The sequence below is a fragment of the Malaclemys terrapin genome, chromosome 3, assembly GCF_027887155.1.
Source record: "Malaclemys terrapin pileata isolate rMalTer1 chromosome 3, rMalTer1.hap1, whole genome shotgun sequence".
Taxonomy (NCBI): domain Eukaryota; kingdom Metazoa; phylum Chordata; order Testudines; family Emydidae; genus Malaclemys; species Malaclemys terrapin.
The window spans coordinates 202,883,269-202,900,834 of NC_071507.1; the positions used below are offsets into that span (position 1 = coordinate 202,883,269).

At 51.9% G+C, this 17,566-nt stretch overlaps 1 protein-coding gene across 1 annotated transcript in view; it reads left to right on the forward strand.

Moving 5' to 3' along the window:
* Nucleotides 1-11,271: 11,271 nt before the first annotated feature.
* Nucleotides 11,272-17,566, forward strand: part of EFR3B (EFR3 homolog B) — a 133,991-nt gene continuing 127,696 nt past the window's right edge. The window contains exon 1 of the mRNA XM_054022779.1: nucleotides 11,272-11,373. Coding sequence (XP_053878754.1) covers nucleotides 11,334-11,373 — 40 coding nt within the window. The 5' untranslated portion in view covers nucleotides 11,272-11,333. The remainder of the gene's footprint in view (nucleotides 11,374-17,566) is intronic.

Consider the following 17,566-nt stretch of genomic DNA (forward strand, 5'->3'; position numbering starts at 1 on the left):
AAAGGACCACTTGGAGTTCCTGTTTCCCCGAAATATCCCCCCAAGCCCTTCACCCCCTTTCCTGGGGAGGCTTGAGAGTAACCAAGGTGAGCACAGACCAGACCCTTGGGTTTTTGGGACACTAAAAACCCAATCAGATTCTTAAAAACAGTTACTTTTTTCCCTTGTAATAAAAGTTAAGAAACACCTCTGTAAAATCAGGATGGAAGGTAAGTTTACAGGGTAATACGAGTTAAAACACAGAGGATTTCCCTCTAGGCAAAACTTTAAAGTTACAAAAAAACAGGAATAAACTTCCCTCTTAGCATAGGGAAAACTCACAAGCTAAAACAAAAGATACTCTAACGCATTTCCTTGCTATTACTTAATATTTCTGTAATATCAGATGTATCATTTCAGTAGGAGCTGGATTACTTGCTTGGTCTCTCCCTTTTGTCTCCCGAGAGAAAATCCACAGAGCACAAAAACAAAGCCTTTCCTCCCCCCACCATTTGAAAGTATCTTCTTTCCCCATTGGTCCTTCTGGTCAGGTGCCAACCAGGTTATCTGAGCTTCTTAACCCTTTACAGGTAAGGAGGGATTTTATGCTACCCTTAGCTGTATGTTTATGACAACATCCCTAGGGATTTCCCGAGCAGCTGCTCTTCTGCGGCTGTGGGGAGCCCAGACACCCTACGGCAACTCCGGGGAAGCTTTGCAGCTGCCGTGATTGTGACTGTTCCCCATCAGTCCCTGCTCACTCTTGCCTCGCTGTGTGGGTTCAGCACCTGGAAGGGGGAGGAGTTCATTCATCCCCACACAGCACAACACACGACAGCTGAACCGGCTGAGTCAGAGGCCCTGACTCCACTCAGCGCTACTCCTGAGGTGCACCAGTGTGAATGAGAGGAGAATCAGGACTCGAATGTCACTGCACGCTGCCCTGGCACCACTGGCTGCAGACCAGCAGCAGAACCACAGAGCTAAAAAGCACGAGTCTCGACCGTTGGAGCTGAAGGAGTAATTCCATGAGCTAGCCGTTGTAGTAGACTTTACCCTCTTACATGGATTAGCCACTAGGGGGGGATAAAGACTCATACACAACATGTATTGGGTTTACCTTTGCAGCACATAGATTCATTACAAAACGGCCAGGGGGAATGGATAAAGCAAAGAAATGTTGAGGCCTGAGGCATGATAATTGGAGCCGTGTTAGCCAAGCCCACTGTACAGGCCTGGTAATGGGGGCGATGAACCTGGCCAGGGTTTGTGAAACCCACTGGGGACTTGCATCTGAAGAAGTGAGGTTCTTACCCACGAAAGCTTATGCTCCCAATACTTCTGTTAGTCTTAAAGGTGCCACGGGACCCTCTGTTGCTTTCCACGGGGGAATGAGTGTTACAGGTCCCCCGTTCTGTGAGGATCTGCAGAGGATTTGAGTTGTTGCAGTTCCAAGTTATTGGAGCCTTGATTCTGTAGTTCATGCTGTTACCACTGGAGGTCGTGGGTTCAAGCCCTGGTGTGTCAGCGTAGAGGGAGGTCATCTAGAGTTGCCAGGCATCTGGTTGTCAAAAAGGAACCCTGGCAGTTCCAGTTAGCACTGCTGACGGGGCCGTTAAAAGTCTGGTCGGCAGTGCAGCGGGGCTAAGGCAGGCTCCCTGCCAGCCCTGGCTCCGTGTGGCTCCTGGAAGCAGCGGCATGTCCAGCTCCTAGGTGTAGGAGGTGGCCACCGGGACTCAGCGCGCTGCCCCTGCCCCAAGTGCTGGCTCCACAGCTCCCATTGACTGGGAACTGCGGCCAATGGGAGCTGCGGGTGTGGCGCCTGCAGCCGCGGGCAACACACAAGGCCCCCTGGCCCCTCCGCCTAGGAGCTGGACATGCCGGTTGCTTCCGGGAGCCACCTGAGGTAAGCGCCGCCTGGCTGGAGCCCACACCCTGAACCCCCTTCTGCACCCCTGCCCCAGCCCTGAGCCCCACCCCACACCCTGAACCCCTCATTTCTGGCCCCACCCCAGAGCCTGCATTTAGTAAGGCATTTGATACAGTCTCGCATGATATTCTTATCGATAAACTAGGCAAATACAATTTAGATGGGGCTACTATAAGGTGGGTGCATAACTGGCTGGATAACCATACTCAGAGAGTTGTTATTAATGGTCCCCAATCCTGCTGGAAAGGCGTAACGAGTGGGGTACCTCAGGGGTCTGTTTTGGGACCGGCTCTGTTCAATATCTTCATCAACGACTTAGATATTGGCATAGAAAGTACGCTTATTAAGTTTGCGGATGATACCAAACTGGGAGGGATTGCAACTGCTTTGGAGGACAGGGTCATAATTCAAAATGATCTGGACAAATTGGAGAAATGGTCTGAGTTAAACAGGATGAAGTTTAACAAAGACAAATGCAAAGTGCTCCACTTAGGAAGGAACAATCAGTTTCACACATACAGAATGGGAAGAGACTGTCTAGGAAGGAGTACGGCAGAAAGGGATCTAGGGGTTATAGTGGACCACAAGCTAAATATGAGTCAACAGTGTGATGCTGTTGCAGAAAAAGCAAACATGATCCTGGGATGTATTAACAGGTGTGTTGTGAGCAAGACACGAGAAGTCATTCTTCCGCTCTACTCTGCTCTGGTTAGGCCTCAGCTGGAGTATTGTGTCCATTTCTGGGCGCCGCATTTTAAAAAAGATGTGGAGAAATTGGAAAGGGTCCAGAGAAGAGCAACAAGAATGATTAAAGGTCTTGAGAACATGACCTATGAAGGAAGGCTGAAAGAATTGGGTTTGTTTAGTTTGGAAAAGAGAAGACTGAGAGGGGACATGATAGCAGTTTTCAGGTATCTAAAAGGGTGTCATAAGGAGGAGGGAGAAAACTTTTTCACCTTAGCCTCTAAGGATAGAACAAGAAGCAATGGGTTTAAACTGCAGCAAGGGAGGTCTAGGTTGGACATTAGGAAAAAGTTCCTAACTGTCAGGGTGGTTAAACACTGGAATAAATTGCCTAGGGAGGTTGTGGAATCTCCATCTCTGGAGACATTTAAGAGTAGGTTAGATAAATGTCTATCAGGGATGGTCTAGACAGTATTTGGTCCTGCCACGCGGGCAGGGGACTGGACTCGGTGACCTCTCGAGGTCCCTTCCAGTCCTGGAATCTATGAATCTATGAATAATCCCCAGTTGGAGCCCTCACCCCCTCCTGCACCCCAACCCCTTACCTCAGCCCGGAGCCCCCTCCCATACCATGAACCTCTCGGTCCCACCCCTCACCCTGAGCCTGCATCACCAGTGAGGGTGAGGGAGAGTGAGTGACAGAGAGAGGGGGGATTCAGGTGGCATGGCCTCAGAGAAGGGGCAGGGGAGGGGTGTGGTCTCGGGGCAGGGGTGTTCGGTTTTGCACGATTTGAAAGTTGGCCACCCTAAAGTCATTGCATTTGTTCAGTGCTTTCCTGTGCAGCGATGGCCTTTGGATTGTGTGGGGGAAATGCAAGCTGTCGAGCTCCTGCGGAACGGAGTCCTTTTGGGTCAGGGCCCCTTTCAGCAGAGCCACTCGCCTTCTGCTTTCTATCCTGTGCCTCTGTGTCTTTAAAAACTCATCTCCAATCCCCCTGGGGGTTTCACCTCCTGAGTCCAGAGGATTAGACACACCCAAGGGCAAACCTCTGTGAATGTTAATGAGCTAGGTACTAGGCCAGCAGGGTCCAAGCATGCTCAGAGGGGCCATCATGATTTGCTTACTAAAGGCAATCACAGCTGGCTGATGGGATTAGGTTTTTTTTAATCATTCCTTCTCCCTCCCGCCATCCATTATTTGTAAGTCTGCAGAGCTGGACGCCTCTCAGTGTAAGGTCGCTAAATGCTGTTCTAAGCTTCCGGAGGTGTGGTTGGATTCGGAGTCAAACAGGTCAGTCTGGGACGATGGGGGTTCGCTGTGTAAATTAACAGGATGACATGGCTGTTCCATCTCCCATCACTCTTCGGAAAGAGCAGATGTTTTTGCCCCAAGTTTCCTCTCCGTTGCCTGCTGCTCAGTGACCGTCCTCCACTCCAGAGGTGGCCACGTTTCACTGCCGCTCACTTTGGGGTCCTCCAGGCGCATTTCCTGCCCCTAGCATGTCTGGAATGGCATGTTCTCTGCTTGGAGCCCATTGATGTGATCCCCTCGGTTCCCTTTGTGTAATTCCTCCCCAGCGATTCCTCGTGGGATCGGCTGGTTTCTGGCAGCGCCAGGGGCTTGACAGCTGCGTCAGTCTGACAGGCCGCAGCTCCTGGGAAGGAACTCTGCTGTTAGACCCAATCTGTGTTTAACTCTGACACGTCAAGCAGGGTGGGCGACCGCTGACAGGTGACTTCAGTAGTTTAAAGGGAAAAACGTGTCTATATATATATATATAGAGAGAGAGAGAGAGAGAGATTTCTCTCTAAAGCAGCCGTAACCCTCTCCTCCCCAGCTCTTGCCTGGGAACTTCTACTGCCATCTGCCCCCTGGAGACGCTGCAGCTTTTCATGCCTCTCTCCACTCACTGGCATTCAAAGCAGAGCCCAGAAATAGCTCACCAGGAATGTGGATAGCTGCCGTGACCAAAGCAAAAATGCAGAACCCCTAGTAGCTTGTGCCCATCCCTCCCACTGCCGGCTGTTCAGTGGATTTGCTCTGGGGTGCCCCCTGTTGTTTCCTTCTGCCCTCTTCCCCACGGATATAGAGGGCCCTCTGGTAGTGGAGCCCATGTGCCCAAGGTGGATGCCCCCAGTCCATGCAGCCTAGCTCTTTGTGTGGCTGAGCATAGCTGGGTGCCGGGTGCATAGGCCAGGGGGCTCTCCTGGGGGGTGGGAATTCCTCCTTCCCTGTGAGGCAGGGAAATGATTGTCCTAATTATAGAGGGATAAACTGAGCTCAGGGATTGTCCGTATTACAGTCCTGTCTTCCGTCCCCCCGCTGTGATCAGGGCCCCATTGTGTTAGGTGCTGTCTGTGGCATAAGAGCCAATCCCTGCCCTGAAGAATTTACAGTCTAAATAGACAAGCCAGACAATGGGTGTGTGGGTGTGTGTGGGGTGGAATATAGTCCCCATTTTACAGATGGGTAATTGAGACCAAAAAGGATCATTAAGTGACATGCCACAGAAGACCAGAGACTGAATCTGGTTCTCTTAGGCTTGGTCAAATGCCTTAACCACAAGAGCATCCTTCTAACATAGTGACTTGCTCATGCCACAAGTAGGTGGTTGAGCTGGGACTCGAACCCTCACCTGTGCCTCCCACCCCTGTAGTGCTGCTCCAGAGAGGGTGGTTCTCCTCTCATGGATGCCTAGTTCACACCACTGATGAGAGTGGAGTCACACCTGACTGTCACTGAAGAGCCGGCTAGGTCCAATCTCTGGCATAGACTCAGAGAATATCACAGGGTTGGAAGGGACCTCAGGAGGTCATCTAGTCCAACCCCCTGCTCAAAGCAGGCCCAATCCCCAACTATTATTTTTTTTTGCCCCAGGTCCTTAAATGGCCCCCTCAAGGATTGAACTCACAACCCTGGGTTTAGCAGGCTAGTGCTCAAACCACTGAGCTATCCCTCCTCCTCCATGTTGGCTGTGTCTATAGGTGTGGCTATAGCTTCACTGCTCCAATACCCAAGACTAGCTAGATTAAAGCTGTGCAAGCTGCAATCCCAGCCCAGGGTTGCAGGACAGACATAGGCTATGGAGACAACAAGGAGTCTGGTGGCACCTTAAAGACTAACAGATTTATTTGGGCATGTTAGTCTTTAAGGTGCCACCAGACTCCTTGTTGTTTTTGTAGGTACAGACTAACACGGCTACCCCCTGATACTTGAGGCTATGGAGAGGAGCCCATCCTGGATGTTCCAAATTGCTTACTGGGCTCCCAGGTCCATTGGGGGCTTGGAACACTGAGCACATGGAAGAGAGAACAGCCAAGCAGCTATTGGGATGAAAATAATCCCCTCGCTCTGCAGCCAGTGCGGAGGCTGGAATCTGACTCATCCCAGCACCTCCGGTGTTGTCATCTTCCCCGGAGCAGCTCGCAGCACAGAATGCCAGGTGTCTGGTGCGGCTGTCTCGGCTAATTAAACACGCTCCCCGGCCCTGCGGAGAAGCGAAGCAGCAGTCGGGGGTTAAAGCTCCCTCGCCCACAGCTTGTGCCTCTCTCTGTGTGGTAGTGCTGAGCGTGACCTGTGAGGTTTGGTATGTTCTACACTTTTTTTCCCTGCTTGTCTTTTTACCTGGGAAATATCAGATAGTAAATCTCGTCTGCCCTGTTTTGGCCAGTGAGATGGACTTCATTGAAGGGGCATAGGGTTGCTTTCAATCTTTAACAAAGAGCACTTTTCTCCCAACTGAGTGCCAGTTGCTTGAGTTCAATTTGGTGCGTAAGAAATGCGTCAGGATGAGCTGGTTCTTTTAAGAGAGTTGAAGATCAGGCTCCCCTATGCCAGGTGCAGCCTGCTTTCCCAGGTGGAGTGACTACCACCGTGGGTCACGTGATGGGAGCTTCTGACTAGAACCAGGCCTGCTCTGGGTAGATTGAACACTGGCTGAATTCAGGAAGAGAGCTGGCTGCGAAGATGGCAAGGGGACAACTCTCAAAACCTGCCAGGCAGAAGGCAAATACACACCTTGTGCTCCCTTCTTCTGCAAGTCACCTTTTCAAGCGGTAATTTCTCTTACTAGGTCTAAGTTTCTTGCCTCGTTCTGCAGCCTGCACAAGAAGCCCATGGAGATGATTTGCTGTGTTATGATCAGGCCCTCTTCCAACTCTGGGTGCTCACCACTTCCCCCCTCCCGTAGAAGGGCTCTCTTCCTCTGCTTTAAGAACATGAGAACGGCCAGACTGGGTCAGACCAAAGGTCCATCTAGCCCAGTGTCCTGTCTTCCAACAGCGGCCAATGCCAGGTGCCCCAGAGGGAATGAACAGAACAGGGAATCACCAAATGATCCATCCCTTGCTGCCCACTCCCAGCCTCCGGCAAACCAAGGTTAGGGACACCATCCCTGCCCGCTTTGCTTGGCCTCTGTTTTGGAATGGTGACCAGTTCTGCTGGGATCTGACGTGGGAAGAGATCAGCGAATGCGGCTCAAGGAGAGCAATGGGTAGGAGAAACCTCTTCCACTTGCCTATGGGAAGGGATGTGCTGTCATTGATTCGGAGGGTGGTGGGGGGAGAGTGAGGAAGAATGGCCATGTGGGTTAAGATACTGGCCTGCAACATCCTGTGTAACCTTGGGCAAGTCACTTGATCTCCTGGTGCCTCTAGTTCCCATTTGTAAAATGGGGGTAATAAGCTGTGCTTCATTTGTATTGAAAGAGGTGCTGGGGCTCCAGCAATGTTTTTACTTTCATAACTGATGCAGCAAGGCCAGGGGCGCCGGGGCTAGGAATTGCCAAGCCCAGAGGTGAGCCTCCTACAAGCCCTTGTGCAAACTAAGCACTGTTAATAAGACTTTCTTCCTGTCTTTCCCTTTGCCTGGTCTGGATTTTGTTTGGTTTGATTAGCTCGCAAACTCTCTGGCGCAAGTACTGTCTCTTCCTATGCATATGTACGGGCCTCGTCCAATGAGACCTTGATCTACGCTGTGTGAGTGCAGGGGACTGGACTAGATGACCTCTCGAGGTCCCTTCCAGTCCTGTGATTCTCTACTGGAATATGAATGACAAATAATCATGAAGCGCATGTTTCTTTGAGGATGTTCTTTGTGGCCAAATCCTTCCTTATGATGACGCTGCAAAGGAGGAGACCTATTGTGGGAGCAGATTACCCCTCGTCAGCCTAACGTGGGGTTTCTTGCACCTTCCTTGGAAGCAGCTGGTGCTGCCCACTGTGACAGACAGGACCCTCGGCTAGATGGACCCTGGCTCTGCTCTGGTCTGGCAATTCCTCTCTTCCTAAACAACAGTGACCTGTCTAGATAGTGAGGAAGTATCCGGGAAGAGTCCCCTTTTGGCATGTAGAAAGGGCCCCTCTTTGTTCAGCCTGTAAATGCTCCAGAAGCAGTGGTTAATTGGTACCAACGCTGAGCCCCGGCACCTCTGGGCCTGGCAGTTCAGAGCCCCGGCACCTCTGGGCCTGGCAGTTCCTGGCCCCGGCACCTCTGGGCCTGGCAGTTCCTGGCCCCGGCACCTCTGGGCCTGGCAGTTCAGAGCCCCGGCACCTCTGGGCCTGGCAGTTCAGAGCCCCGGCACCTCTGGGCTTGCTGCATCTGTTATGAATGTAAAAAAATTGCTTGAGCCCCGGCACCTCTTTGCTTACAAGTCAATCACTGTCCAGAAGCAATGATTGGGAATGGAGGGGGAATAGCCCTGTCCTGAAAGGCAGATGGACTGGATAATCCCATGCGGCTTTTCTGTCTCTAGCGTCTCTGAGCTCTAAATGCCGCAGGGCGGCAATGCGGATGGAAGAGGGGGCCTAGCTGGCTCCCAGGGTAGCTAATGGAGTGTGGACCCTCCCACTTGTTAGACTGGCTCAAGCTGGTGATGAAGGTCAGAGTGCCGCTGGGTGGCCTGCGTTGAATGAGGCTGATGCAAATAGGGTGACCAGATAGCAACTGTGAAAAAACAGGACAGGGGGTGGGGGGTAATAGGCGCCTATATAAGAAAAAGTCCCAAAAAACGGGACTGTCCCTTTAAAAATGGGACATCTGGTCACCCTAGATGCAAGTATCCATAGCACAAAACCACCGGGAGCTGCTTTGGTCCAAGGACAGAATGGGCCGTGGAGACTGAACTGCCGTAGAGGTGAGCTCACGCTCAGGAAATGCTGCAGATCTGGGGGAGAGGGAGCTGAAGGACGAGCTCCTGCCCTTGTAACGCTTCCCCATCACCGGCTCACTTACTTGCGGTGGTGGCCGGTACCTGAGTGTGACCTTGAGACGTTGATCCTGCTGCCCAGGAATTGCTTGCAAACAAAGTGACTCATTAAAGGGCAACAGTCACTGAGATTAGCCATTAAACCAGCCCCGAGTCCTGGGAATTAGGCCCTGCCCAAGGCTCACTAGTTCCAGCGCTGCGCTGTTCCTGCATTTTGATTTATTTATTATTTCAGAGGGGAAAATCCCAGCGCGTGTGATTGGATGTGTAGGTGAGATCTGCTCCTGCTTTCCCATCTGCCCAGCTCACCAGACCCTCCTCCTGGCTCAGTACAGTAACTGCCCCACTCCCTCTCCTTCCCCTCTGCTCTTGTCCCTAGTCTCTGCAGCATTATAGGAGCTCCCCTGATTCCCCACTTCCCACTGCTCCTATCTCAGCTCTGTCCCAATTATTTTCTTCACACTCTGTATAGCAAACAAGCCCCTTCCACCTCTCTCCTTGTCTGCTGGTGGGAAGGAGTGAGAATCGGGCCTGCAAGGATTTTTAGCTGGCTGTTTGGAGAGGAGACCCAGTTCTCTCTTTGTCCCTGGCTTAAAGGTGACATGACAAGGAAAATGGAGCGTGTGCCCCTTTTTTATTTGCTGCTTTTTGGTGGTCTGAAAAGAAACTTGGTAAAAATAATAAAATCTGGCTTGATTTGTTGTTTTGGTCCACTAGAAATCCAGGTTTCGCCTGCCCCGTGCAGGCTCGGGAGGAGTGGAGAGCTGGTGCAGTGGTGACACCACAAGAGTTCGAGAGTGAAAGTGGAGCTATTAAGAGAAGGGATTTTAGTCAGATGATTTCAGACTTTGGTTTTGCTAACACCTGTTTAGATTCATAGCTTCCCAGGCCAGATTGGGATCATCAAGTCTGACCCGCCCCTGTATAACAGGCCAGAGACCTTCCCCCAAATAATTCCTAGAGCTTTTAGACAGACATCCAATCTGGATCTGAAAATTTCTAGTGATGGAGAATCCACCACAGCCCGCGGTAAATAGTTCCAATGGTGACTTACTTTCATGGTTAAAAATGGACGCCTTATTTCCAGCCTGAATTTGTCTAGCTGCAGCTTCCAGGCATCAGATTGTGATGTGTCTTTGTCGTCTAGATTGAAGAGCCATTACCAAATACTTGTTCCTCGTGTAGGTACTAATAGATGGGGCTCAAGTCACCCCTTAGCCTCCTCTAACTCTAATGTCAAAGGGAACTCGCTAGGAAAGTTTGGGCACCTTTGCTTCATCAGTTATCCTGCAGGACTGCATGGTGCACAGGCAAAGCCACGGGGCTTAAACTGGCCATTCCTGATAGGTTAAACCCCCCCTCCCCATTCCTCTTCTCAGGCCTACTTTGTCCATCAGAAAGATGCAATCAATAAATAAAAGGCCATGGGCCCAATTAGAAAAAAATCCTTTCCAAGTGGGGCGGAAGCCCTTGGCCAGGCTTTTAAAAAGGGAGCTGCCTGGAGATTCAGAGGCACCCAACCTGCAGCCCTTTAAAAGAACTTGATTGCCAGAAAATGCTAAGTAGTCAAGCTCTGAGAATCCACGCCCCTTTACCATGGGCAGCAGGTAGGGTGACCAGATGTCCCGATTTTATAGGGACAGTCCTGATTTTTGGGTCTTTTTCTTATATAGGTGCCTATTACCCCCCACCCCAGTCCCGATTTTTCACATTTGATGTCTGGTCACCCTAGCAGCATGTATAAGAGGCCAGGGGAGGCTAAGCATCCCCCCAAAAGGCCGGCCAAGGGCCTTTACGGTGTCTCGACTTTGGCCCCATCTGAAGACCTTGGCCGGCTGCAGCCAGGTGTGCGGTGCTGACAAACGGGCTGTTCCGCTCGAGTGTTCCCAGCGGAATTTTAATGGCACCTTTAACCAATGAAACCTCCACCGGCTTCTCTCTGCCCGGGAGGAGGAAATGGAAGGCCAGCGTCTGGGGGAGGTTAGAAGAAGGATTTAGGGAGACAAATGGAGAGGAGATGGGGAGGGGAAGGAGAAGCCATAGACAGTAGCTGGTAATTGTATACTGATGCCTTTCATAGTGCGAGGCAAGGCGAAATGAAAGGCTCTGGGGAGAGATCAAAAGAAAGTACAGAGAGAGAGAGAGAGAGAAAAAGAGCAAGTGAATGAGCCATGGAGAGGGATGGATTCCTGATGAGCCAGAATTAGAGGGTTACAGAATCAGCTGAGAGGCAGCTGAAGAAATAAACAGTGGCTCTGGGAGGAAGGGAGCAAACAGACAGGCGGGAGGAGGGGGAAAAAAGCCAGAATAACAAGGAACCTTAAAGCCGAGAGCTGGGAAATTAGAGCAGCCGGCAGTGACTGTGTTTTTGCACAGGAGGCAAATTGGGTCGGGGTTGTGGGGGGGGGGAGAGATTTGTGCGGGTGCAGTTTGCAGCGTGAGAGCCCTGGTCTCTGTGGAGGCAGGAGACGCAGCCCCTTCTCCTGCAGCTCTCTGCCCCGGCGGAAGGAGCATCCCCGCACTGAAGTTGCCTGATGGATTACAGAGCTGCTGCGGACCATCACGTTTGCAATGGTAATGTATTGTCTGGGCGCAGAGGAACACATGGGAGACAAGCTGGACGACAGGAGAGGCAGGATGGGCTTGTGTCCCAGGCTTCAGCCTGGGAGATCTGGGTTCTGTTCCCGGCTCCGTTGCAGACTCCCTGTGTGATCCCAGACAAGTCAGCCAGGGCAGGTTTGCACTTAAAAAGCTGTGCTGGTGCAGCTGTAGTGAAGACGCTCCTACGCGGGTGGGAGAGCTCTTCCCATCCACCTCTGCCAGAGGCAGTAGCTATGTCCATGGGAGAAGCTCTTCTGTCTGCAGTGGGGGTTAGGTTGGTGTAACTGCGTCGCTCAGGGGTGTGCGTCGCCCTGGGCCACGTAGTTATTCTGATGTACATTTGTAGTGTAGACCTGGACACAGTCTCTCTGTGCCTCAGTTTCCCATCTCTAAAGTGGGAACAATAATCTCCCCTGTCTTTCACTCTTTGTCTTGTCTGTTTCGATTGTAAACTCTTCAGGACAGGGGCTCGCTCCTGCTCTGTTTATACGGCACCTAGGATGGCGGGGTCCCGATCTCAGCAGAGGACTCTCGGCACCACGATCGTAGAAATAATAATAATGAAATGGCTGTGAATCCAACTTCCCTCTCCCCACCTGGCTGAACCCCAGAAGGAACAAACAAGATTTTCCATTGTTTCATGTCGCCTTCCGCAGAACGGAGGGTAGGTTTATTGAGTGCTCAGGGAAGGTCTGACCCCGGAGCACGTGTGAGTGGCTATCTCCAGAGAAACGAAAGTGGTGTCTAATTTTAGTTTAGGTTTGGCAGGAGCAGCAGCTATCTCGGGAAGCCTGGCTTCCTCCATGTGGGGTCACAGGATTGAGCGTCCCATGGACTAGGCTGTTTGTATGCTGTTCACAAGTGGTGGCCGAATACTAGAATGGGTGCAGGCCTCTGGATCTCAGTCATCAGTGTGTCATGGCAGAGGCTACATGGAAGTCCCCGTGATAGAGCCCTTTCAGATTCCCCTCCCCGATTTGTGTTTTAATGAGTGTCTCCTTACAGGTTTGAATGTGGTTTCAAACTCTTTCCAGGGTTGGGATTGGGGTACCACTCCGCAGTAGCAGAAATGAGTTTGTCTGCTACTGCCCTCTGCTGGGGAGAATGTCCAAAGGGCTTGTGTGTTCGCATGGCTGAGCAGTCTCTGGAGTTCACCAGGCAGCGGCCTGGGGCTTTGAGCTGTAGGATGGGAGTTCAATCTCTGAGGCTTGTAAGTATCCATTAGGCTACCAGCGGTTCTCGTGTATTAGGAGGCATTATGTCTAAGAGCAGGAAGGTGATGAGACAATGGAGAGGAATTATTCAGTGCGATCCATGATTTTATGGCAGACATTGACTCCCTACTGACAAGGCAACATGGAGGCAAGGTTCCACATGGCCCCAGAGCGGGCACTAGTCATTCTGATTGGCCTTATGTAGGATGCAGGGCAACATGCTGATCGGTCACACCCACTGAGGTCAGGGGAGCTCCTCGGCATGTACGCGGGTGCCAGCGGTTTCAGCATCAGGCCCACAGAATGGAAGGGAGCTGGTTAGGGACATTAAGCAGGTGGGTGGGAAGGCCTGAAACTGACCAGCTCCGTCTTCCTTTAAATGTAATGTCCTGTGGTGACAGGAGATGAGGGACAGGCAAGAAAAGCATCAGTTGATTGAGAAGAGCTGCACAGAGGGAGGGGTGTAATAGTGCAGCCTGGTGCATACGCAATACAAAGGAGCCGCAGACTTAGGGCAGGGATGCAAGGGCGCTGGGAGGACTGCAAAAGTGTGTGTGTGTGTGTGTGGGGAGCCACCAAAATGGGCCAAATGTGGGTGGTGCTGAGACCCCACGTGCCAAGTCACACCACCACACACTCCCAGCCACCCGTCTGTCATCGCAGCAGGGAAGGGGGTCTGCCATTATATCACCCAGCTCTGGTCAGGGGACAAGGACCCCTCAGAAGTGTGTGAAAGGGGCGATGGTTGTTTGGTGCCATCCCCCTTCTCCGGCGCCTGTGCAGGGATGCCAAAGAGAGCCTTAGAGGGATGGCACGAAACAAAGTGGCTATTGGCTTGCAATTTGATAGGGCAGCTGAGAAAGTTAATGTGACTTTGGGCTTCATACCTGGCTGGGTCCATATTAGGGTTTTATGGACCTGTAATTCTCAACGGGCGCAGTTCCACCTACAGTGGCAGACCCTGTAGTGTAGCTAGGGCATAAGGCTCACCATGGTAAAAACCCCTGAGCCTTAACTACACTAGAACGTCTGCTATTGCTACGGTAGGTGGAGCTGAACCAGTGGGGGAATTATAGTGGAGACCGGGCCATAGAGGCTGATGTTGTGGAGCAGGGACATGATGAGCCGTTCCATTGTGGCCCTGGTGGGATTGCAGCTGGATCATTGCAGTCCGTTCTGGGCATTTCAGTACAAGACAGATGGTGCTTTGTCGATTTCACACAAGAGAAACATAGGGCTAGACCCGTGCTACTCAGACCTCAATGGATCAGGAGTCAAATTAGCCATCAACACTACCCAAAAGAGCCAAAGGAGAGTGAATTCATTGTTTCACTTACTAGAGCACTATATTCCCTAGCCTCTGTTTGCCAGAGGCTGGGAATGGGCGACAAGGAATGGATCACTTGATGATTCCCTGTTCTGTTCATTCCCTCTAGGGCACCTGGCATTGGCCACTGTCAGAAGACAGGACACTGGGCTAGATGGACCTTTGGTCTGACCCAGTACGGCTGTTCTTATATATTCATATTTAAACAGTATAGTAGGGGAAATATTTAGTTTATATATATAAAATAATACTTGGTCAGTCATTTTGCTGTGAGAATTACACACACACACACACACACACACACACACACACACACACACACACACACACACACACACACACACACACACACACACACACACACACACACACCCCGGTATATAATTACTGTATATATATAATTCTCACAGCAAAATGACTGACCAAGCATTATTATTTTATCAACTACAATTGGTTAATAACCTAGTAAAAGCCTCCTGATTGGCTAATAACTTAGACTGGTTCATCATTAAATCACACAATCTTTTACTATCACGTGCTGCAAAGAGCCGCAGGAGGTGCATTAAAGAGCCACTTGTGACTCCCGAGCCTGAGTCTGAGTCTCACTGGGCTGGAGGGACAGACGGCTGGGGGCAGATGAAAAGAACAGGACAGTCTGGAGAAGTAATGGCCAAGTGGGGAAGAAGGGAGGAAGGATGATGACCAATTTACAAACTAACTGTTGAGAACAGCGGATGCTGTGTTGTTGTCGCTGTGTTGGGCCCAGGATATTAGAGACACAAGGTAAGGGCGGTAATAGCTTTTATTGGACCATCTTCTGTTGGTGAGAGAGACAACCGTTCAAGCCACGCAAAGCTGCTTTCCAGATGTGTCCTTGTGTAACTGGCAGCATCCAAAGGGTTAAAGCTGAGTGAAAACGGTGATGGAACACGGCTCTGTTTGCTCATCAAAGAAAATGCTGCTTAAACAATCTAGAAAGGGATTGTCCAGCACTTAATTTGCTGGAACCGGCCTCTCTTAATTCAAGAAATAGTTCTTTACGAATCCTGGCTGGGTGACAAGACAGATCCAAGGGCAAGATGTGCTGAAGTATCAGAAAAGAGCAGGCCCGTAAATCAGCGGGCAGTGGGTGCTGCTTTGCAGACAGCCTCCCCGCAGCACTTTTCGTGCCATGTCTGTTGATGATCAGAAATTCTGCCACTGCAGAGGGTTTGTATCCCGTGGCTCCGTACGGCTGATTGCTCTCCGGCCCGAGCAGTTTCATGAGCCGTGCGCTGATGCAAGGAGCAGTTGACATCTGAGACACGTCCCTGCCCTTCCCAACCAGCACTCTCTCCAAGTTAGCATTGCAAACCCCAGCGGGGAGCATGCCCTCCCCAGTCAGCATCCACAGGTAGGAGTGAGGAGCCTGGCTCTGCCAAAGACCTGCTGCCGGGGACACGTCACATCCCCTCTCTGTGCTGCATTCCCCCCCTGTGGACTATTGATGTTTCCCTGGTAAAGTGCTATGAGATCTACAGATAAGTGGCTAGAAGAGCTACGGCGTCTCATGACTAATCAGAGTTATCCCTTACGTTTTCTGTGGTTTGCTGGCAGCCAGGATGCCCAGATTTTGACCAGCTGCACCTTGGCACTTGGTGATTAGCACATGAGAAGGGCCTGATATCACTAACCTGCCCTGACTCCAGGGGGCATCATAGGGGGTGAGGCGCCATGGCTGGCATATTCTGCAGCCCTGCAAAGCCTCGTGGGGTTATTGAAGCATGGGCACAATTTAGGGCAGCCCTAAGGCCGGAGGCCACGTCAGCCCTACGCTCCTGAATAAGCACGATGCAGAGCTCTGGCCCTGCAGTGGTGCAAGAATGAAGCAGGCCCAAAGAAGGCTTTGATCTGGCTCCTGAAATGAACGAGGACCATGGGGGTGACATGCTCCCTGTGGGTGGCAGGGCTGGCAGGATGTGGTTCACCTCTTCCTGTTTTCTGGGTGTCCGTTCCTCAGCTTCACGTTTGAAAGCACAGAGCGTTCCTGTTGGTGCTTCCTCGGGATAGCTCCTCCCCCCTCGCTGTGTCGTAGGCGCGAGGAACAAGCGGTCCGTGGGAGGGAGGGAGCTGAGTTGGGCATTGGGCGGTCTGTCTGCGTTCAGTGCTGCTGCGGGCACAAGCCGAGAGTTCCCTCCCCTGGCCAGGTTTTGGCTGCAGAGCGCTTCCAAAGGCAGATGGCTTCCGTGCTACCTTTGGGCTTTCGTGGTGGCTACAGAATCGGCCCCAGAGCCAGCTGTCCGTGGGCCCGTTCCCAGTGGAGTGCAGCTTAACAAGCAGGTGCTTGGGGCGGCCAAGGGAGAGGGGCGGCACCTGCGGCAATTCAGGGGCGGCAGGTCCCTCACCCCCTCTAGGAGCGAAGGACCTGCCGCTGAACTGCCGCCGCCGATCGTGGCTTTTTTTTTTTGGCTGGGGCAGCAGAAATGCTGGAGCCGGCCCTGAGTGCAGCGGGGGCTGCGCCATTAGAGGTGCAGCCAAGACTTTAGCCCAAAGTCCTCTCTCCCCGTCCAGTAGCTGCAGCCCGGAAGGGAATTAAAGCTCCGTATGGTGCCTCTCAAAACAGGCAGCAGGGCGGAGGACGTGGCAGGATTAGGTCCGTGCTCTCTGGCTGAAGGCATTCGTCTGCCATTTGTCACTCGACTTCCCAGCGCGGGAGGCTGGTTCGATCCCAGTTGCTGCTCGGTGTTCAGGTGGCAGTGGGTGACATTCATCTCGGGCCAGGAGCCCGCAGCCTCTCCTTCCAGATGTGGATGGTGGGAGAGCTCCCAAGAGGTCTAGGTCTCCTATTACTGACCTGGCCTGGCTCCACTTAGCTGATTAGATCTGACCGAAATGCCACCTGAAGGGTGGTGCTTGCATTTGCCTCTCGGTCTCTGAAGCCGATACCCGGGTGTAATACAATGTGAACTCAGTGGCTGCATAACGATTATTTAATATTTACATTACCACAGTGCCTCCCCTAGAGGTCTCAATCAGGATCACCGGGAATTGTGCCTGGGGCTGTGCAAACATATATGAACACAGGGCCCCTGCCCCACAGAGCTTACCATCTCAGAAGACAATTGAGATATGAAGGGCGCGGGAAAGGAGCCAGATAATTTGCTACAACTTTTATATAAATTTTTTTTTTCAAGTGCCCCCATCTGCTCCTTCCGATAACCAGCATTTGGTGCACTGGGTGACAGAGCGGCAGCAGCCAGCCCCCACCTGGGCACACATTACATCCGTCCTTGTCTGTCCTGGAACCTCCATCGCGCTTGCTGCCAAATCGTCAGCCCTCCCCTGTTGCACCAGCAGTGAACGATGCCCCTGCACTCAGTGGGTTACAGGGACTGGTTCTGTGGCAGCTGCGTGAGGAGTGTGGTCCTGTCTTTCCGTGGGTAGCGCTGGCGATGCTCATTGAGGGTAGGGAGACCCAGAGACCAAACCCTGTCTTGTGCTCTCCAGCAGGGAGCAATCCACTAGCCCCTGAGATATGTGTTGGTGTCTCCACTAGTTACCAGCCAAAGCCATTCAGCCGCACGGGAAGCAGGGCTAGAAGCATGTGGCTCAGAGCCAAGATTCATTCGCTTTCCCTGTGTGGGTC